The sequence below is a fragment of the Aotus nancymaae genome, unplaced genomic scaffold (assembly GCF_030222135.1).
Source record: "Aotus nancymaae isolate 86718 unplaced genomic scaffold, 86718_ANA_hifiasm-v0.15.2.pri h1tg000095l, whole genome shotgun sequence".
In the NCBI taxonomy this organism is placed as follows: domain Eukaryota; kingdom Metazoa; phylum Chordata; class Mammalia; order Primates; family Aotidae; genus Aotus; species Aotus nancymaae.
Window position 1 is genome coordinate 4,374,220 of NW_026988510.1, and position 22,147 is coordinate 4,396,366.

Consider the following 22,147-nt stretch of genomic DNA (forward strand, 5'->3'; position numbering starts at 1 on the left):
CAGGAAGGGTAGAGGGGCTCCTCGGGCCAGGACACACTTACCTCTCCGCACTGAGGCCGGACATACGCTCTGAGTGCAGCGCCGCCAGGGATGAGTGTGAGAGCTCAGGTGGGTAGCGGACCCCGGAGAGGTGGAGGTGCATTGCTGATGGGTGCAGTGGGGGCAGGGAGCCGGGGGTGGGGATGGGGTAGAACGGAGATCTCAGGGCAGACAGACAGTAGGAGTCATCCATCCTGTGTGGAGAAGATGGGGCCGTGAGCACCAAACTCTAAAACCAAGGGGAAGACCCAGCCCTATCAACAGGTGCACCTTGGCCAGGTACGCACACCTGCCTGAGTGTGGGGAACGTGGCAAAACGGCCAGAGGCGAAGGCCGCACCTGCTGTTAGCCCCAAAGCCCCTTAAGGCCAGAAGCCGCTGGGCGCCGACAGCTTGGGGATCCAGAACGCTACTTGCCACCTCCCTCGGCTCAGACTGAGCAAGCGCACAGGCCCTTCCGAGGCCGGCCAGCAGGCTGGGCTGCTCTGACCTGGGGCAGTCCGTGTCGTGACTACAGGCCCCTCTGGCTAGGATGTGTGGAGCTTCTCCATTGACCCAGGCTCTCCCACCACACGGCCAAGCAGCACCCCTCCCACAGGCAAAGCCCTGCTCTCAACAGTGACAGCGCAGTCACCAAGGGAACTGTCCACCAGTGGGCCATCAGGGCTGAATCTGAGCTCAAAGCTGGGGACGATTTTGGGGGCCACTCTAGATGCTCCCCTGGGAGCCTGGCCTCCAGGCTGTAAGAAACCTTCCCGCCAGGTTCCATCCTGCCAGGAATAGACTAGTGCCCGGATGAGAGGGCACGTGGGGACCGCCTCACCTGAAGGCCGGATGGGGGAAGGGGTGCGGGGCCAGGTAGCTGGGGTGGTAGTAGGCTGCGGCAGTGGCCGGGTCCAGGCCAAGGGGAGGCAGTGAGGACACGCGGAGGTCATCAGTGGTGTGATACGGCCGGAAGCTTCTCAGATAGTCCTCGGTCACGGTGCTGGGGGGCACCACGTGGTGCACAGGCCGCTGGAGGCTGCAGGCCGGGACAGTGGGCAAGATGGGAACAGGTGAGTGGAGACCCGCTCCTGTTGAGGGGATGGCTAACCTCCCGGCGTCCCCGCTGCCGCTCAGCCGGCACCCAGACTCCTGGCACCCAGAACCAGAACGGAGCTGAAGCAGGGTGGGCAGTGTGCTGCCATCACCACCTCAGCGTGGAGGGACACAGAAAGGGCTGCAACTCCGGGGCTGAGCGGCTGCAGAGGCTGATGACCCTCTGGCGGGTCCAGCCTTACGTGGTACAGACCACAGGCTGCCTGGGGACCCAGACCCTGAACACCGTGTCCCCGCATGGCTGCCTCACGAAGCCCCCACTGGCTGACTTACTTGAGTGGCGGAAAGCGGGAATCCTGCACAACCGAGCTGGGGGAGAGGCCGAAGGGGTAGGGGGTGCTGAGCAGGTGCGAGGGGATGGCTGGGCCCCCTGCCTTCTCCTGGGGGAGCGGGGGCTCCACAATGAGGCGTTCCCGACCACCACTGCTGCTCCTGGAGCCGGTGTCCTGCAGAGGAGAGTGTCCGGTCAGGGCAGGAGCTGGTACAGGCCAGTGCACACAGGACAGAGCCAGGTCTAGATTTAGTTCAGGTTCTAGAAACATCTTTTCCCTAAGGCTTTCTACACAAAACATGGTGCAGGTGGCGTGGGAGGTAAAACTGTAGGAGGGGACATGGCTCTGCCAGGTATGGGGTGAGGCCCATCTCAGGGCCTTCCTGTCCCCCTCCCTGGGCCTCCTCAGGCCAGTGGAAGAAGTAGAACCCCCATCCCCCACCGAGAACCACAGCGTCCGCAGGTGATGCACGAGGGGCGACAGGAGCTCCTGCCTCCTACCCGCCCTGGTGCCCACACCCGGGGAAGTAGACGCTGTTGGCACCTAGCACGCTGTGAAGTGAGTGCCATCATGTAGCCAAGATGTCAGCTGTGCCAGCAGCTGCCCACCGCCATCTCAGATGTCCCGTCCCTGGTGCCCATGTGGAGGGCAGGGGCCATAGGAAGCTGGCACTGACCCCTGGCTGAAGGTGCTGGTCTGCTCCCAGCCAACTCCTGGGGTGGCCCTGGCCCTGGAGCCCAGAATAGGCAGCAGCTGGGCCTTAACTGGCCTGCACCCGACCTTCACACACGGTGGGACAGGGAAGGCCACAGCTCACCCGTCTTAGGCTCCTGGACATAGAATGGACCTGGGCCTAGCTGGGCAAGGTGGCCCAGGGGACTCAGATGAGGAGTCTGCTCCAGGCACAAAGCAGGAGGAGGTGGTGGCCCAAGGCCCACCTTCCTGGCTGAGGTCCCCGCCAAGTTCAAGAATGGGCCGTGCCACCCCCAGCCACTCGGAAGGCCGTCCCTCCGACCCATCCACGCAGAGTCCAGCCCAGAGAAACCAGAGTGGGAAAAGCCTTGCTTCTTCCCGTTATTTGTGTGACTAAGCGGGGCGGGGCAAGGCTTAGGGTGGCCCAGACAGGGGCTGTGCTCTGCACTCCAGGCTGCCAGCCCAGACGTCACTCCATCACCGGGGCAGCCGCTCTCAGCCCCAGCGCCCACCCTGACCTGGGGGTATCTGAGAGCCGTGGCCACGCTGGCCCCCCGAGCTTCCCTGCCCTTCCTCACATCCCACGTGGCCACATCAGGGTAACGAATGCTGATCAGCAGGCAGCGCTCCGTTCTGCCTCCCTGAGCCACAAAATGCCAAATACCCAGAAAACAAGGGGCCTGTGACCATCTCCCCACCAAATCGGCAGCAGTGATGGTGTAGGGCTCTAAGACCTGCTCCAGTACGGGGAGGCATCTGCCTCCCAGAAGCTGAGCTGCGTCCCTGACCCGCCAGCCCCTCTTCCTGGCCTATCCATCTTCATGGTGGCTGATGGTGACCCGGCAGTGGCACATGGCACCCGCACAGAGGCAGCGCAGCCAGGCCCGGCCGGCACCTCCTGAGCTCCACCCTCCAGGCGACAGGCAGTGAGGATTAATTGGAGGAGCCGCCGCCGCCTGGAATCTTCAATGAGAGGCAGCATCTGCTCCCTTCCCGAGGGCTCAGCCCGGGCCCCCGCTCTCTGCAGGGTCCTCCTGGGTTCACAACCTCTGACCTGCCCTTCCAAGGTGCTGGTCTCAAGGGTGGGAGGCACACACGGGCACTGACGCCCTGCATGGGGGCGGGAACTTCCAACTGAGGGGCCAGCACCTGGCCTTGGGGTCTCCAGCCTGTGTCAGCAACCAGGGAGGTGGCCGAGGGGCCAACCTGACACCAGGAGACCTGGCCATCCTGGAATGCCTTGTGCACACATCAATGGCATGTACCCATCACGGCACCCGCTCAAAGAGCAGTGGGGTCGATGGCACAGCTGGGCACAGGCGAGCTGGGGACAGGGCAGGCAAGTCGCCAGGCTAACCCGCCTACACCGGCCCTGTGAGGCCACTTCCAGGCAGGGCTTCTAGGTCATCCTTCACGCCTCTACCCTACCTGGTACAGGACTGAACAGCTAAGAACCAGATCGTGAGGAAGGACACGCCCTGTCCCTAAAGGCTGGGATGTGCTGGACAAGATGGAATGGCCCCTGAACCCCAGCATCCAGGTAGCGCCCCAGTCAACACCAGGCCCAAAGCTAGTGGGCTTCCGGACTCCCAGAATGGGCTCTTGCCTGCTCAGGCACCGGGGCGACTTCCCAGGCTGGTGCTGAGGCCTCCCCTGGCCAGGGCATGAGGGAGATGTCAGCCCAGGCAGTCAGCGTCCAAATGATTGTCAGAAGAGGGCTGGAGGACAGACCTTGACCCCAGGACGGACACAGGCCTGCCGTCCTCCTCCACATGCTCCCCACTGTGGAACACGTCAAACAGCAGAGCACAGGGCCCCAGCCACAGGGAGGGGCCTGTCCTCGCTCCAGACACGCCCTTGAACCCCTTCTCCCCTCAGCCGAGGACAAAGCCCTGCTTGCAAGTGGCCAGGCCAGATGGCACCTTCCTGGCCTGGCTGAGGACAGACAGGGAGTCCGGGAGGTGGGCGGGGGGCAGCCAGCAGGCGGGGCAGGGGCCCGGCAAGCCAGACAGACACGTCTGTGGCTTTCGTCTGGCTGGCGCCCGGCCAAGCCTGGCACAGACACCTGGGAACTAGGTCAGCGGGGCCTGGAGCGAGGCAGAGAGCTGCCCCCCACCCACGAAAGGCCCGGGAGGCCCGGCAGCCACCCCAAGGCACCCCGACAGCAGCGGCCAAGGTCCCACTTCCATCTCGACAGACAGGCGCATCACGGCGCATCTGCGGGCAGCTTTTCATTTCTGAGCAGCGGCTGCAGGCGCAGCTGCAACGATGAAAGAAAGAAGCCGGTGGGGGTGGGAGGGGAGGAGGGGCAGAGGGGGGCTGAGGGGAGGAGGCAAATCCGTCATTCTCGGGTGATTAGAGCGAGGGTTCCACAGTCAGACAGGCAGGACATGCCCTGTTAGCTTTAAAATAGGCTTTTTCATCTCATCTCTCCTCTCGCAGCTCCCACTACCTGGGAGAGAGGGGTGACCCCGAGAAGGGGCCAAAAAGCCTCCCGTCCGGCCCCCGCTCGCATCTGCCGCCTCAGAGGCCACTGCGATTCCTGGTCACAGCTCTGGGAGGGGAATCCTCTCTCCGCCTCCCCGCTCCCTGAGAGGATTACATTTCCCGCTGAGCCTCTGTGCCCGAGCGAGGAGCCGTACATCACCTGCTAATCCAGCTCCCGTCCCCGAGCCCTCCCCAGTGGCTCCATGTTCCATTAAGCGCCGCGGCGGTAAACTGCCAGAGCAGATCTGTCGCTCCCCTGCTCTGCTCTGGGGCTGCTGAATATTCCTGAGGCGGGAAGGACCCCCTCCGAGGAGAGGGAGCAGCTCAGGGCACAGGAGTCAGCGGGAAAGGCGCTGGAACCTCCTTGAGGTGTCCTGGGCCTTAGCCCGGAGCTCTGGTCGGGCTCAAGGCAGTGGCTGGGTATGGGGTCCTGCTGGTGGAGCCTCCTGGTCCAGGCTGGGGCAGGAAAGTACCCTCCTGTGAGCTGCGAGCTCCGGTGCCACCAGCCAGGCCCCACCACTGGGGGTGCATGGAGCCTCAGATGTTTGCGTCAGGTGACTCAGGGCCCCAGGGGTCAAGACTGACCCCGGGGGTGGCCTCTGGAGACAAGGGAGCTGGTGACAACTCCCTCATCCTCCTCAAACCAGGACCAGCGCTGCCTTGGGCTGCTCCATGCCCCATGGGGTGTGGAGGCCCCTCTGGCTCCAGACCACACATGGGGAAGAGAAACTAAGAGAAGCTTCAAGGGCAGAGGGGTCCAGCAAGGTAAGGACCCGGGCAGGTGTGTCCCCTCAGCCAGAGAAGACGTGGAAAGAAGCAGAGGTAATGTCAGGTCCCGGGGGTCCCACTCCAGAGCTCTGAGGGATCCCCACAGGGACTCTGGATCAGGGCCTGCCCAGGGGTGTCACCTGTGGACTGAGGCTGGCTCTTTTCCCATCTCTGGGGTTAGAAGACAGGTCCTGGTATGACCAGGTGGCTCTGACACCCACGTCCCCCTGGGGGAGAGGGCCGCTCTCTTCCCTTCCTTCTCGTCTTCTCTGTGGTTTAATTAGCATTTCCAAGTGGGGCTTCCCTCTCGGAACTCAGCAGAAAAGTCCAGGCGAGAGCAGCCACTGAGAATCGTTCTTAATTACGGAGGGCCCACTCCAGGCTGCATGCAGTCATGGGGGCACCGGGGAGCTGCAGTGGGGAGCCACAGGGAGCCACCTGAGGGTGTGCGAGTCCCAGGCAGGGCAGACAGCAGCTCCCAATGCCAGCTCCTTCCACGTGGGCAAGCCCCAGTGCAGTGGCAAGGGGCCCACTAAGATGAGGAGCCCTGAAAACTTGGGGAGGGGCCTCTGCTGGGAGCCCCAAAGTAAGACAGAAACAAAAAACCCAGCAGATGTCTTGTTCTGATGGCTTCTGGGCTGGCATCTTTCCTAGCTCAATTCCTTGCTCAGTGCACAGACTATGACAGTCACAGCTCCAGTCTGCCAAGCGTTCTGCAAACACCACCTTACGATGCCACAGCGTTACAGCTTGAACCGGACTCCCAGCCCCGCCCAAGTCTGCATGTCAAAGTCTGATGCCCAGGACCTCAGAAGGAACTGCACTGGAGACAAGGTCTTGAAAGAGGCGATTAAACCAGGATGAGGCCATCAGGGTAGGCGCTAAATCAACTGACAGGTGTCCTCATGAGAAGAGGAGATCAGCAGCCAGACACGGACACACCACAGACGAGCCAGGGAGAAGGCGGCCAGCAGCGACCCAGGAGACGCCTCTGGGGAAGCCAGCCCCCACATCACGAACCTGTGACCTCCAGAACAGGAGACAGTAACTGGGGACGCCCCCTAGCCCGTGGTTTCTTCCAACAGCCCAGGCAGACTGATGTGTGGGCCGCTGCCCTCACCTGCACAGGGCCTCCAGCCGGGTGACGTCACCCCCACGTGGCAGAGAAGGAGACGGAAGCTCAGGGTGAGGGGCTGTGTCTTTGGAATTTAAGCTCAACCTTGAAAGCTCTAAAGCCCTCAACAAATGCCGAATCCAGCCTCCCCTTAGAGGATGCCGGGCGCCCCGCCCCGTCCCGGGCCACTCACCTGCCGGCTCTCGCTCCTCCAGACGCCATTGACGGTTTTGGTTGGGGCGATGGTCACCACGGGGGGTGTGCTGGGCACACTGTGTCCCCCAGGGGGGACGATGATAGGGCCCATGGGCACACGCTTGGGTGTGCTGGCGGGGGAGCTGTGGTTGGTGGCCGGAGAGGACACGGGGGACGACTCGCTGCTCAGTGAGGACCCTGTGGAGGAGAAGAAGGTGGACTGAGCAGGAGGCACGGTGACAGCCACTCACCGTGCCAGCTGGGGACCTGGGCTCCAAGTGAGCCCCCGGAGCACCAGGTCTACCAGCCTCGTGGGCCCCTACCCAAGACTGGTGGACGATGGAGACACCCCTCCTGAGGCCAGATCGGGCCAGCAGCATACCCTGCCCCGGGCACTCCCTTTCCCTTCGCCCCACGGGCCCTGGTCACTCGGCAAAAAGCACAGATGCTCCGGTGACCAGGGCCACCCACTGCCACCAGACAGAAAGGAGCCGGGGCAGGGCGCGCAGGACCCAGCCCGACATCCCTGAGTGACAGCCAAAGGTGGCACCTCCCAGGCCAGACACGGAGCCCTGGAGGAGAGCGCACGTTTCTAGGTGGTGTCATGAGCCGGGGGCTGTGGACGTCCTGGGACACACAGACCAGCCGGGCCAAGCACCCTGCCCTGCTGAGAGGCAGCCTAGACCCCAAGCCTGAGTCTTCCCAGCAAGCCCCCGAGTGCTTGGAGGGTGTGGTGGTTACAGGAGAAGGTGCCCCTCTGGGGGTTCCCTTTGGGCTTCGGAGACAGGTGGGGGTCCAGCCAAGCAGGGACACAGCACGATGGTGGCTGACAGGGCGACCCTGGCGGAGTTTTTAAAAGATGAATTTGTTTTTACGTGTCAGAAACCAATGTGATTCACCATCTTTAAGAGTAAACTCCAGGGGCTGGCATAGGTCTACTGTTTCTATCCACCACCGCGACCGACCCCGGAAAGAACCCCTCAGCCCCACAGACGCCATGGGGACTGGAGAGCGGGAGGCTGTGACCTGGCTGGTAATACGGGCAGGGCACAGGGAAGGCAGGAGGGCTCAGGGCCTGGGTGACTGGTGGCTACAGCCAAGAGGACACCCCAAGGACAGGGGGCATGGACGGGCAGGGCCACGCTGGCCAATCTGCAGGTGCAGTAGGGGCAGGGACAGGGGCGGATGGGGAAGAATGTTCCCAGGCCCTAGGGGAGGGGCTCCCGCCATCCAGAGCAAAACTGCCTGCTCAGACCAGGGCTCTGCTCTGCTGCCTCCCTCCCTCCCTCCCCAGGTCAGAAGGGGACCGAGTGTGTGTGGTAGCAGGGGTGGGAGTGAGGATGTCCAAAGGCACCTGTTCTAAGAGGCCTCGTGTCCCCAAGCAGATATCACCCTTGATTCCAGGGGGTCAAATCCCCGTTACTGAGGGGGGAGCAGCTCCCCAGAGGCTGAGGCCCCAGAAGCTCTGCAGCTTGGGGGTCAACAACCCTGCCCAGACTGATGAGACCCAGGGGGTGCACGGTCACACACCCCCCACATACACACCACACACACACACACACACCACTTGCACGGCTGTGGATTTGTACACAGGTCAGTGTCTGGCTCACCCTCCCCACATTCCATTCCCTGGGCCCCCGATACAGGTCCAGGGCGGATCTCCACCCCCAAGCACCACACACAGCACCCAGCCAGGGTCCAGCACAGGCCAAGGTTCCCAGCAGGGCAGGCTGAGAGGTGCCCTGGATCTTACGGTGCCACAGCACAGAGCCCACCAGGGCGGGCTCCGGCAGGACCAGGCCACGTCCACCCACCAGCAGCAACAGGCGTCCAGGCACCCAGACGCTGGGTCACAGCGGCTCAGAGAGCTCGCACGTGGGCTCATGGGGATCAACACTGCCTTCTGAGGAGGTGTGGTACAATTGTGCACCATTCTGCTTGCAAAAGCCCCACTTGAGGGCCACCTGCAGCCCAGGGCATGGCAGAAGCAGGGATCAAACACCCTTCCCAGAAGAGAACCCCAGGCCAGCAACTCCCGGCATCCTCCCCGGCTTCTGTTCAGAACTGGCCTCGGTTCCGGGGGCAGAAGCAGCCTCACGTCCCCTTCACTGCATCCCGAGTGTGCACACGCACATTCAGCACAGAAAACTCCTTACAGGGGTGCTCAGAGGCCTCAGCCAGCCAGTTGCCTCAGTGGGGTGAGCAGGAGGCAGAGGCCCCATGGGTACCCTGATGTCGAAATAGAGCTGTGCTCTCCAAAAGCTGCTCTCCCCAGGACACGGTCCTGCTGCCTCCCGCAGAGATGCTGTCTGGGCCTCTCTAAGGCGGATTCCTAGGCTTGTGCGCAGCCCGCACAACTGGACAAGGAAAAGCTCCTAGCAGACACTCAGTCAAGCCAGATCCGCCATGCCCAGAGCAGCCCAGATACATTCACATTGTGCCCAGCAACCCCCTGAACCGCCCAAGGCAAGGATCCCCTGTGTCACGCTCCCATGCACTGGGGCCTGGTCCAGGTGGGAAGTGAGGCTGACAGCTGCTGGTCCTGAGGTGTGACCCACCCCCAGACCCCCAGATGGACCAGCAGCTACTGCTCACACCCTGAGAACTCCACCAAAAGTCACAGGGCCAGCCCCTGGGACTGGGTACTAGATCCACCCAGGGAAGGGACACGCAGCAGCAGGGCAGGGCTCCACGCCCCTCACCTCGGGGACAGAGGGTGGGGAAGGAGAACGGCCTCAGCCCTCCCGATCTGTGGGTTCGCTCCAGACACTGGCGGGTATGTCCTTTTCTGCGCGTATTTAGTTAGTGAGAAAAAGTTCGCTTTAAGTTTTTTAGGGAAAAAAAAACTAAAGAAAGGATCTTTCTCTTGAAAAAAAAATTGGCATGGAACTTTCACGGCTCTTCGGTTCCAGCTGTGACGGCTTTCCTGCACTACGACTCTACCCCGTGTAACGCCTGTCGATCGCACGGTCCCACGGTTCCAGCACGTTTGGAGTCGCGCAGCCTTCACAGCCTTCACCACAGTCCGTTTTAGGGCATTTCCGTCACCCCAAAAGGAACCTCTACCCACAAGCAGCCACTCCCGTCTCCCTCAGCCCCCGCACGTGTCGGCTTTCCATCTCTACGGAGGGGCCTGTTCCGGACACTTCCCATCAAGGGAATCCCATGCTGCGTGGCCTTTCTTGCCGGGCTTCGGTCACTGGGAGCTGTGTTTTCACGGCTCATCCACAGCGCAGCAGCAAAGAGAATCTCTCTCCTTCCTGTGGCCGACAGTCCACAGTGTGCCTCGGTTTACCGGCTGCTTGCTCTTCTGCCCCTCAGTGGGTGGCACACAAGCTGGGCCCCACCTTGTGGCCACTGTGACCGGTACTGTGCCCAGCCCTCTCTTTTTTTGGGAGACAGTATCTCACTCTGTTGCCCAAACTGGGCTGGAGTACAATGGTGCAATCAGGGCTCAATGCAGCCTCAATCTCCCGGGTTCAAGAGATCCTACCACCTCAGCCTCCTGAAGAGTTGGGACTAAAGGCATGTGCCACCAGGTCCAGCTAGTTTTTTTTTTTTTCTGGTAGACACAGAGTCTCACTATGGTGCCCAGACTCGTCTTGAACTCCTGGACTCAACTGATCCTCCCATGTCGGTGGCCCACGGTGCTGGGCTTACAGGCATGGGTGACCGCGCCTGCCCCACCACTCTCCGTGATGCTCACACCCGGCCTTGGGCCCCTAGAAAGCCCTCCTTTGCACCTGGCCCAAACCCGGGGTGCCCCTGTCCAGATTCCAGCAGCTGTGAGTGGGAAAAATGTGGACATTTGTGCTCTGGAGCTGAAAAAGGCAAGAAACACACCAAGAATCGCCACCCATTGAGGCGCACGCTGCTGACAGATCGCGACCGGGGCTCCTGCTGCCCAGCGGAAAAGTTGGGAACAACGGCCAAGCGTGCTCTGGGTCCTGCCTGGGGACCGGACAGACAGAGCGGGGAGCTGGGGGCAGGAGCTTCTGAGCCCCACTATGTGCCAAGCCGCAGGGACCTCAGAGACATCTCCGTACCCCAACCCTACAAACAGGGAGGACCTTGCAGCCCCTGGCATATGAGGGTACATGGAGACCGAGAGCTGCCTGCCTCCAGACTCTGCTCTGCTCCATCCCTCTGAACCCCACCTCCCAGAGAGAACCCTCGCCGCGACCAAGACCACTCCAGAGTCTCTGAGCCTCGTTTCTGAGCACCAGTGGGTGAGAGAGTGAGAGAGGGGGAGGGGAGGGAAGCCTCTCTGGGGCAGGGACTTGCCTGGGGCCAGGGGAGGCCATCGGGACTCAGCGGCCTAATCCCTGCTGGGGGTGCTGCTCACCAGCCAGCTCAGCCTCGATCGATGCCCCCACAACACCAGGCCCATTAACAAGGCTGGCGCTCGGCCCTCGAACCCTCATTCTCACTGCGTGGCTGGAGCAGGAAGGTCTATGATTGCTATAATTAACTGGCGGTATTCAGCCAGGAGTGAGTCAATGAAACGGATCTGGATTGGGGATGACAAGAGGCAGCGCGCGTCCGCGTCACCTCCGCTGTATGACCTCGAAGATTAGCGCCAAGGCCCACGGGCAGATGTAATTAACAGCTGAGACCCCACAATCAGCCGGGGAGCGGACTGAGGACGAAAACGGGACCGGAGCGCTGCAGCAGCACCTGTCAGACACCCAGGCTCGGCCCACCCCGCCAGCCAAAAACCACGGCACCCCCTGCAGAGTCCTCAGCTTTTAAGAGGCGCCTGGAGGCCAGGCCTCGGTGTACTGGAGACGGAGGTGGGTGGGGCCTCACCACGGTCAGGTCCCAAAGCCACAGGCCATGGCCAGGCCAGCAGAGAGCATGGAAGCAACGGGGAGGGCGGAACACTCGGAGGGGTAAAGAGGCACTCCCCGGCTGCCGTTCTGCTCAGCCCTCAGCCTCTACCCGCCCCCAAGCCCAGCCACGCTGCAACAAAGGGAGTGACAGAGAGAACCAACAGCGACTAACGGACGCGCTTCCCTAAAGAGGGTCCCTGAAACGTCTCCGTGAGATGCCCACTCTCGTGGCCAGGACTGCCCAGAGCTAAGCAGGGCCAGAGCCCCAGGGGACGGCTCAGGTGTCCACAGCCCGTGCCTACCCCATGCTGCCAATGGAGACGCAGTGAGGGGCAGCTTGAACAGATGGGTGAGTGACAGAGCTCCGTCTCAGCCCCGTAGAAGGAGGGTCCCCAGCTGCGCTTTGCCTCCTGCTTTCAACCATGAGTGGGCAGGTGCTGGCCGGGGAGGGAGCCCAGGGGATCCTGCGTGTCCACTCACCTGGGGGTTCTTCCCTCCTATCTTCTGTTCTGTCCCCAAGTCAGTATTAAAATTTTTTTGAGACGGAGTCTTGCTCTGTCACCAGGCTGGAGTGCAGTGGCTCGACCTCCGCTCACTGCAACCTCCACCTCCCAATTCAAGTGATTCTCCTGCTTCAGCCTCCACAGTAGGTGGGATTACAGGTGCATGCCACCACACCCAGCCTATTTTTCTATTTGTATTAGAGACTGGTTTTCACCGTGTTGGCCAGGATGGTCTCAAACTCCTGACCTTGTGATCCACTCGCCTCAGCCTCCCAAAGTGCATGAGCCACTGTGCCCGGCCTAGTTTTTTTTAATTAAAAAATATATTTAGAGGCAGGGTCTCTCTCTGCCGTCCAGGCTGGAATGCAGTGCTCTGATGGTGACTCACTGCAGCCTCGACCTCCATGGCTCAAGTGATCCTCCTGCCTCAGCCTCCGAGAAGCTGGGACTATGCAGCATCATGTCAGCCCCCGGCTCAACCTTTAAGCAGCCTCTGGACAGAGGCTACCCAGCAGAAGTCTTGGTGTATCATGTGCCATGACTCTGGAGCAGCCACGCCCATGGCGATGCCAATGGCCTCCCAGGCCTCACTCTACCAGCTGGGCCCTCGGCCGGTGTGGGCTGAACAGCTGGAGGGAGGGGTGGGTCCACAGAACCTGCGCCTCTCAGGGCTCCTCCACTCTCTACCCTCACCTGCCAACCTGTTTCCATCCGAAACCTGGGAACTCGGCCCTGGTGGACTCGTCCTGACATGGACGTGGAAAGGAGCCCGGCTGGAGGAGGCCCAGCGGGTCCACAGGAGCCAGAGAAGGTCGCCAGCCAGTGAGTGGGACAGGGGCTGAGTCACCCAGCCACCTTCCTTGAAATCTACCCAGCAGACCCCAAAGGAACGAGCCAGTAAGCCCCTCTGCCCGCTGGGAATCATCCGGGTCCATGAGGTGGAGCCCCCATTGCACAGGAGACGAGAACAGGTGGGGAAGCCTTCCGGAATCACTGACGCCCCGGCACACAGGACAGCGGGCACGCCCCAAGTGCAGGGCTGAAGTCACAGCCACGACCCCTGCATTTCAGGGCGAAACGGCCAGATGAAGGAGCAGTGGCCGCCCTACGAGGTTCCCCGGATGGGGGTCTCCCGACCTGCAGGCTGCGTCCACCCACAAGACCCCACATCACAGCCACAAAGAGTGTGGGGCGGCCGGCCAGCGGCGGGCTCCTGTGACCACCTGGCCATCCTGTGCCACAGTCATCAAACCCGAACTGACAGCGGGAGGTGTGGGTTTCTATGGGAGGTGTGGGTTCCTGGTTTGAAATGTATTTTCCTGGGGCCGATTATCTGCTCAACAGTGTGAGGTGAGATGCTGGCCCCTGGGAGCTGGATGGGGCTGGGAGAGTCCACGTGGGGCCAAAGGAACTGAGAAGGGAACTCCGAGGGAGGTGGGGTGTTAGGGTGAGGAGGAAGACGGGTGGAGTGGCTGGGGAGGCCTCGCCTCTGTCATCCCAGGGCAGGCCCGTCGGCTGACACGCCAAGTCCTGGGCCCCGCCACCCCACCCACACTCCCCTCTGTGCCATGCAGAGAAGGGGCCAGGATAGGTGGTAAGGTCTTCTCCATGGGCACTGCTCCCCTGGCTCTGGACTCCCCTGCTCCCTCCCCACCCCAGCCAGGAGCACGCCGAGGCACTCACACCTGTGCTGGAGGCAGACGGGCTCCAGACGCCTGCAGAGCCGCTGCCGCAGACTGACACCCACGCGAGGCCCGCCTGCCAGGCGGGATCCTTCCTCCATGTTTGTTTTACTGTTTTCTTTGAGAGGCAGATTTCCAAGGCAGCGGCAGAAAGGGGAGCCTCTCCCCCACCAGGCTGGCTCCATGGCGGAATCGCTCCCACGGCAGCTCACGGGAAGGCTCCACGCTCCCTGCTCACTCGGGCAGGAGCTGGGTTTCCAGTGGCACCAGGGACCGAACAGTAACCAGATCTGCCACCCCTCTTGCCTGCAAAACCAGTGACAAGATGAGGCAGGCGGCCAGCAGACACCGCCGGGCCCCTTGGGCCTTGATGACAAGAGAGCAGTTCCAGCTCCACTGCCACGCCCCTCAACCCTGTCCCCGAGGCCCAAGCCGGGATGTGGGTGGCTGGGCCACACTTGCTTGGAGAGGCCCAGGGCCACTTCCAGGGCGGGCACCACAAGCCCCCTGGCTGGAGTTAAGGGAGCAAAGTGTGGGCGGGAAAGCCATGAGTCCCAGCCACTAGGCTGGTGACAACAAGGAGGGGTAGGAACAAGCTCAGCCTTTTGTGCACCCAACCCCAGCTCCCTGCACCATGGGTGGCGCTAGAGTCAAGGTGGGGCTTCCTCTCCAGCCAGGACCACCTGCTCAGAACCGTCCTCCAGACGGAGGCTCTCCCGGCCCAGCTGGGAAGGCTGAGGCACCACTCTGTTCCCGGAGCAAAGGCCGGCAGCATGGTCACCCCTCACTGTTTCCCAGGGAGAGGTGCCTGGCCCCAGGTGCTGCCTGTGCCTCCCGGAGGCTCCCCATACCTCCGCCCCCCGCCGCCTTGGCAGACGGGCACTGCATTCCCGTGGGAGGCTGCTGCCTGCTGCGCATGGCAAGCAGATGCCACACAGCTTGCAAGGGCGCCTGGCAGCAGCCTTGGCTTCATCGCACGCTGGTGGGGGCGGCGGTGGGGGCTCCAAGGCCTGTCCTCCGCAGGGGCCAGAGGGGAAGGGCCAGAGTCACCAGACAGCCCCCAGCCTGGGCAGTTCCGGGGCAGGCCTGACAGCTGGCAGACCCCTGCCTGGCTCAGGGCTGCCTTCAGGGTGTGGGGCTGGGGGCTTGAGGCACAAGGCGTGGCTCCAGGCACAGGTGTTGCTGGGACACCCTCAGGGCAACAAGCATCTCCAGGGATAAGGCATGATGTGGGATCCCGAAACTCCTGCAAGGCCAGCTAGGCCTGGCGCTCGGGAGGCTCAGAGGGGGTCCAACGCTGTCCAGGGCAGGGGGTGGGGCAGAGGGGCCCACAGCTGGGACCCACCCTCCAGTCTTGGGACTCCTATGCTGGGGTTTCAGATGCCTATGGGGGTGGTTGGGTCTCTGTGAGAAGAGGTCCTGGTAAACGAGGCAGGGAGGGAGGCGGTGGCCAGGCCATCATCCCAGGAGCGGAGAGGGCCCACCTTGCACTCAAGGAGCCTGGGCTACGGCGGGACACGTCCCAGCAACGTGGGGGGTCGGGGGAGGCAGGGAGGGCCGGGCTGCCCCAGGGACGTCTCTTGGTGGCTGCAGCAATGTGGAAGAACAAAAAGACCAAGAGCCACCAGGGCGGAACGGGGTCGGGGACTCCTGGGCTCAGGCCGGAACCCTGGCCAGTTGCTGGGAAGGGGCTGGTGCAACCCAAGATCAACTCGGGCTCACACCCAAACGTGCGGCCCAAGGCTCCTTCTCGAATGCGCCGCGTGGGCCTTGGGTACTCCCAGCCCCACTTCCAACCAAAAAGTCAACAGGCGGCCACCGGGCCCTGCCTGCACCCCGCACCACTGCAGACACCACCCAGGGCCATCGACGGAGGGAAGCTTTGGCGGACACACACCTTCCAACCCCACCCAGAAGCACACGCCTTCCGGGGCAGATGATGAGGGTCGCAGGGGCAGGACTGGGAGTGCAGGGAGGGGTGGGGCAGGGTGTCGAGGAGGGGGGCGTGGCAAGAATAAGGAAGTGACAGGAGGCAGCGTTAGGGTGGGGGACGGGAAAGGGGAGGCAGGGGCGGGAGCTAGGGCGGGGGCCGGCATTTACGCTCCCGCCACTCACTGCACCCGGCTGAGTACATTCCCACTCAGTCCCCACGATTCACCAGGTAGAGACCTGCTCCTCACCCAAGAAAAACCGGAAGCTCAGACAGGTGAAGTGGCCTGCCCAGATCACACAGCAAGGAAGGAAGGTGTCAGGGGTGTGCATCAGCAATTCCCAGGGGTCCGCCCTCACCCAAGGAGGCTCAGCCTCGGGATAGCGTAGGTTGAAGGGTCAGGCTGACCCTGGGGATGGGTGTCTGGCCCTGCGCTAGTGGGCGGGCAACTGAGCTTTGAAGGTAAGAACACGTCTCAGCGCCGCCAGAAAAATAAATCCCAGCGGCGGGCCTCCTCTTCCTCTCTTTCCCAACCTTTCTCCCGGGCGACGCTCGCCATGGCTTCGTCTGAATTGAATTTTTAAACTGCACCCTTGAGACACGATGAGAGGAGAGAAGCGGAGGCAATCGTGGTCAGATGGTGAAAAACGAGAGGCACTTTCAGAAGTCGGGCGCGTGCTGGAGAGGAGGCTCAGGGCAGGTGAGGAGGCTGCGGCAGGCGGGGCCGAGGGCACCCCCGAGGACGGGCCACGTGGGCAGCACAGCCTCTGCGGTTCCCTGGGTGCCACCAGCCCTGCCACCTCCCCCTGCAGCTCTGGGAGCTGCCCTGCTTCCATCCTGCCCCCCTGCCCAGGATGTGCCATCGCCTGCAGCTCTGGGAGCTGCCCTGCTTCCATCCTGCCCCCTCTGCCCAGGATGTGCCGTCGCCAGCAGGCGGCCCTGGCTGCAGGCCTGTGAGCTCACCAGCTCAGCTGCCAGCCTGCAGGGGCTTGGTGCCCTCTTGAGCACCTGGCAGACACCAGAGGGACTCAGCTCCCCGGGAGGCGTGGCTTTCACAGAGGCCCAGGCTCCCTTTCTGCAATGGCGGGGAGAAGGCTATGAAGTCTCAGGCCCGAGCTGGGGGTTGGAATTCCCCACACCACTTACAATGTGGGACCCGGGCATGCCAGAGGCTCAGTTCCCATCCACCAGAGGCAAAGGTTGTGTTAGTATCACAGTGAGACTGCCAGGTGCACAGCAGGCGTGCAATACACAGCCATTGTGTGATGACCGTGGGGAGGCCCTGGTCCCCCCCAGGATGCAGCAGAAAGGCAGCTTCAGGTTCTTGGCCCCACTCAGCTCTTCTCGGCCTGGGTTGTCCAGCCAGGAGAGGTGGTAAGGGCTGTCATGCCGCAGACAACCCAGAAGGACCAGGAGACGTCACACTCAGAGGAGCCCAGACACACACCTAGGCAGCCCGTGTGTACCAAACGCCCAGAATAGACCTGTCTACAGAGGCAGAAACACCAGCTGCCAGGGGCTGGGGGAGGGCGTGGGGGATGCTGGCAACATGCAGCTGAGGTTCTTCTCTCAAGGGTGACCCAAATGTTCTAGAATTAAGAGAGCTGACGGTTGCACAACTGTGCACGAAAATCACCGAATCACGCACTTCTACGGAGTGAATTTTATGGCATGTGAATTATAACTTAAAAAATTTTACATAAAAAATCCAGACCCCTCCCACTGACAAGTCCACTGAGGATTCTCCCTGCTGCCCTCTGGTGCAGGTGGAGGTGCCACAGGGAGCTGGGCGCACAGGGAGCGGGCCCCACACACCCCTGCGGTCACCCAGGATTCCACACCCCCAGGAAGGCAGGGTCAGCGCGCTGATGGCCAGGCAGAGACTTTGGTGCACCCAATGCCAGCTCCCTACACCACAGCAGTGTTGCTAGGGGTGAGGGCTTCCTCTCCAGCAGGGACCACCGGGACCCCCTGCTCAGAACTGTCCTCCTACAGACGGTTCTCCCAGCCCACCCGGGAAGGCCCAGCAGCAGCAGGACACTGGCATGACCCTACCCGCGGTGGCCACCGTCTTGCGACTTGACCTCTGAACCTCGGCCTTCACACCTGCAAGAGGGGCCCAGGAGGGCTGCCAGCCAGTTCCACAGACGGGGAAAGGTTAGGTCAGGGTCAGGGCGACTCTATGATAATGGGGACCAGGTACACTAAGTGGCTGAGGTCACGAAGAGGAGTAACCCAGTCCCTCCCCAACCAGACCAAGGCCGGACCGGGGTTGACCAGATGGAGATTCATCAAGACGGGGTGGGAGCACCAAGGGCCCAGCCGCAAACCCTGCTCCACGTGCGCAGACCCTGAGCCCCACACACCTCAGCTTTCCCAGTTCAACAGGAGGTGACCTGCGTGAGTGACCTGGCAGGCACGAGGCTCAGGCAGCTGCATTGCCACTGCTCACCCGCCCTCCCGAGGCCGTGCCACTCAGTGCCAGGCATCCATCCTGGGGGGCATCTTTCCTGGGGGATCCTTCCCAGAGCCTTTTTCCAGTGCCCAAGTCACAGCTGGGAGAGGAAGGGCCCCGAGGCCACGGTGTGTGGCCTCCCGCCATGGGCGCCCAGCAGCACACTTTGTTCCCGGCCAGTGGGGACCAGCGGCCTCTGGCACTTAGGCCGTCCGCTGGCCAAACAACCAAGCCAAGTGCTGGGGCCAGGCTGGGGCAGCAGAGAGGAAGCCCCACGAGGCAGGCTCCTGCTGTGACACCCGTGACGTGCCGGGCCCACGGAGGGAAGCTGAGTCTGAACACCTCTCCACCACGTTCCTTGGCAGGTGGGGAAACTTGCCCTTTCCTGACCGCGTCCCTGCAGCGTTACCCAGGGTGGAGCCCAGAGGCCCCAAATCGGACACAGCTGCTGGCTGAAGCCAGGATGCAGGGGTAACTCAGACCCAGCAGCACCAGCGCCAGCCACCTGTCACCCGTGGCCTCGGAAATCCCGCACCAGCCCTGGTTCTCCTGCCCCCAAACGCTGAGAAGAAAGACAACCACAGCAGGAGCTGGGCCAGCTCTGCCCCTCACTTCTCAGCCGTCCCTCCCTTCTCTCTGCTCCTCACTTCTCAGCCATTCCTCTCAGGAGAGCCCGAGTCTCAACTCCAAGCTCAACTTCCTCCCGGGGTATATCCTCAGCTGCCTTGTTCACCACCCCAGAGAGCCCAGGATGCCAGGGGGCACCAGGCAGGACCCTTGCTTCCCCTGAGCCATCTGCCTGCAGCTGCCCAGACTCTTGACACAGCTGGGGCCTGTGCAGCCCGGCTGCTCAGGCATGGCCAGGGAGTCCCCTGCCCAAGGCATGGAGGCTTTTCTGGTGGTGCTAGCTGTGCCTGGTGTGTGGCTACCAAGGGGGTGCCCCCTGGTGGTAGAGAACCCAGACCCCACCTGGCCTCCCTTCCGGGCCAGTGCCCCCACCCTTCAGTGCCAGGTTTGTCCTCTTGCACTCCCCAGTCTCCAATGAGCAGAGGCAGAAAGGACCTGGGAAGGAGACATTCAGAAAGAAGACCCCCAGCCCACCCTGGTCAGGGCAAGTGTCCCCTCTGCCAAGCTGGAACCCCAGCATGTAAAGACAGACACCGCTCCTGCACACGCTGCTCTCTGGCCACCCAGGAGGGTCCTGGAACCCGGGATCCTAACCCTTGGGCCTTTGAGGGGAATGAAGCAGATGACAGGCAGAGCCACTGGGGTCCCTGCTTCCTCAGCCCCCTGCCCATGAGCAGCGAGGCCAGAGTGTGTCCGAAGCCTGGCCAGAATGCACAGCGCCAAGGCCCCCCGCAGCTCCAGCCGCCCACTGCCCCTCCCATTCATGCCAGTAGCAACCCGGGCACAGGCAGCCAACGGTGATCATGGGCCCCAAAAAGCGCCCCAAAGTCAGAACCAAAGGGGGCCTCTCTGCACAGACCAAATAAATGGAGCTCAGAGGGTCAGCACTTGCCCAAGGCACACAGCACGTCCTGCCCTGGTGACATCAGGAGCCAAGGCTCAGGACATCCCCCCCCCAGGTCCTCATCTGCGCCCCCTGGAGTTAGACAGTAGTAGGGTCCACCGTGCCAGAGACCCCCGCTCCAAACCAGTGTGTTTCCAGGGACACCATGATCTCTGCCATGTCTAGAGTGGGTGTTGAAGCCTGAGCAAGGGGCCACTCGGGGAGCAGTTCTCCCTCTGGAGCTCCCCTGGTCCCACCCTCCTCCTAACTGAGCCACAGGGCTGGCAGGAACACCTCGCTACGGCCGGGAACCCCTGCGACGGCTCTGGGGGCCGAGGAAGGACAGAGGCAGGAGAGACGGGAAGCAGAGGCGAAGCGGAGGTGCTGGGGCGGTGGGGCGGGCGGGCCCAAGCTCTGCAGCTCCGACAGTGCTGCCTGCTCCACGCGGAGCACACGGCGTGGGAAAACGAGACTTGCTATGAGCGTGCACGTGCACAGTGCGCGGGAGGCCGAGTCCCCGCCTCGGGAGCCGCCGCTCCCCCCACGCACAGCCTGGCGGGCCCCCTTACCTCTGGGCTCCTCCGCCTGTTTGGCGAGCTTGCGCAGCGCGGCGGCAAAGCTGGAGGATGGCGCGGCCTGGGCCGACAGCGCGCTGCTGGTGGCGGGGCTGCCGCTGGGCACCAGGGCGCCATTGAGCGGCGAGGGGGTGAGGGGGTTGACGGTGGCGGTGGTCCTGGTCGCGGTGGAAAGCATCCCTAGCGAAGGGGACTTGGGCTCATGGCTCATGCCTGAAACAGGAAAAGAAGAACCAGAGGTCACCCAGAGAGCAGGAGCGCCCAGCACCAGAGCAGGGTCGGCAGGGCCGGTGGGGGGGCCGGTGTCAGCAGCAGCATGCAGGGGGCAGGGGCGGCCCCGGGGGCTCCAGCAAGCCAAGCGAGAGCAGACAGAGCCAGTGCTGCAGAGAGAACAGACCCCGTCCCCACAGTCCAGCTGGGACCTGGCACAGACCCCAGGGGCCCCCAGGACCCCAGATTCTGAATGGCTTGGGCCAGCAATGTCCTCTACCTCTCCAGGGCAGTCCGGGCTGGGCAGGCCAAGGAGGATGCCACACATCAACCGACAGATGCCCAGCCATCAAAGGGTGCAGGTTAGGAGACGGGCCCAGGGTGAGGGGGCGTTCGGCCGCATCCTCAGGATAGAAGCATGCTGGCAGAAGGCCCAGGGACGAGAATCAAGACGACTGCTGTGGCCACCGACGTGACACGTACACAGTACCAGGCATGCATGGCAGTGCCCTCGGGAGGCTGGCACCAGCGCTGCCCCACCTTACAGAAAAGGAAACCAAGGCCCCAGCTCGGCCCAGTCCACACGGGTACTCGGCACAGACCCCTGGCATCCCGCCACCCAGGGATCCTGTGCGTCTCTGTCTGAGACGGGTCCCAGAGTTCGGGCCACACAGGCAGGCTGATGAGGAGTGCTGGGGAAGAACACAGCCGCTCCGAAGACCCCACTGTGGCCCCTTGCTGGGCAGAGTCTGCCATCAGAGGCTGAAAACAGACAACCGCAAATCCAAACCGCTGTCCAGCGTGGAACCCTCCCTTTCCTCCCAGGCCAAGTTCAGGCGCACCTGGCCCAGCGATGGCTGACCGGGCCCTCCTGGCTGGGGGTGGCACCCACAGCCACAGCAGGAAGCGGTCTGAGCCCAGGTGCAGCCATCCGGGTGACATCAACACCACTAGGGGAAGGGTATGGCCACCTCCAAACGTGCCCTCAGTCCTCCCACCCTGTGTGTACAATCAATAAATGTCCAACCTGGTCAAAATGCTTTCCACCAACGTCCCCTCCCTCCCCAGAGACGCCCCCGACCCCCACCGACCCCCACATCACCCACAGGCCGGGTTCCGGCTCCCTCCTTGTGGATACATCTCAGGGGAGGGGCGCTGGGACCACACACAGTGGGGCTGGCATCTCAGAGATCATGGTGGGGGGGGGCACGCAACACAAGAGGGGCAGACTGTGCGCTTCCTAAGGGGCGAGGGCAAGGGGGCCCCCAGGCTCCCTCCCCGGGCTGTGGACCCACCCCCAGGAGGCTGCCCTGGCCTCCAGAGCCCACCTCACATCTGCCAGATTCTAAGTCGCATAGACAAGTCTGGCTGGAACCTGCTCGCGTGGGCTGCAGGCTGGGCACAGCGTGCGGAGGACCCCTGGAGGCCTCCTTTGTCCACCTGCTACCCCCCGGCCAAAGGCCACGTGCCCTGGGCGTGTGTTCAGGGAGCCAAGTCCCCCCTCTCCTGACAGAGGGGCTGCAGGGGAAAATAACTCTTTTGGGGGCTCTGAGGGGAGGGCCGGGGACACTGACTGTGAGTGGGGCTGCCAATGAGAGATCAGCGAGGCGGGAACGAGCTCACACCTCAGAAACAAAGGACCTGAGAGCCCCGCGCCTGCCCAGCTGCCGGCAGTCACGAGGCGGCGTGCCCAGGCCCTGCAGCAGTGGGCCCCACCGGGCCAGAGGGCCAACCCTAGCTCGTCCTCCCTCGGCTCTTTCTGGAGGGGTCAGGGGTGGGGGGGGC

The 22,147-nt window shown here is 62.9% G+C and overlaps 1 protein-coding gene across 5 annotated transcripts in view; it reads right to left on the reverse strand.

Moving 5' to 3' along the window:
* GSE1 (Gse1 coiled-coil protein) overlaps window positions 1-22,147 on the reverse strand; it is a 120,080-nt gene that overhangs the window by 18,894 nt on the left and 79,039 nt on the right. For 3 of the 5 annotated variants that reach the window (XM_064369958.1, XM_021671038.2, XM_012466106.2), the window contains exons 2-5: window positions 6,664-6,863; window positions 1,410-1,582; window positions 862-1,059; window positions 42-233 (exon numbers count right to left, since the gene is read on the reverse strand). In XM_064369958.1, the coding sequence (XP_064226028.1) occupies window positions 42-233; window positions 862-1,059; window positions 1,410-1,582; window positions 6,664-6,863 (763 nt within the window). Of the gene's footprint in view, window positions 1-41; window positions 234-861; window positions 1,060-1,409; window positions 1,583-5,496; window positions 6,125-6,663; window positions 6,864-20,146; window positions 20,172-22,147 lie in introns of those variants that run through there. The other 2 variants (XM_064369957.1, XM_012466107.3) reach the window with 2 other exon arrangements.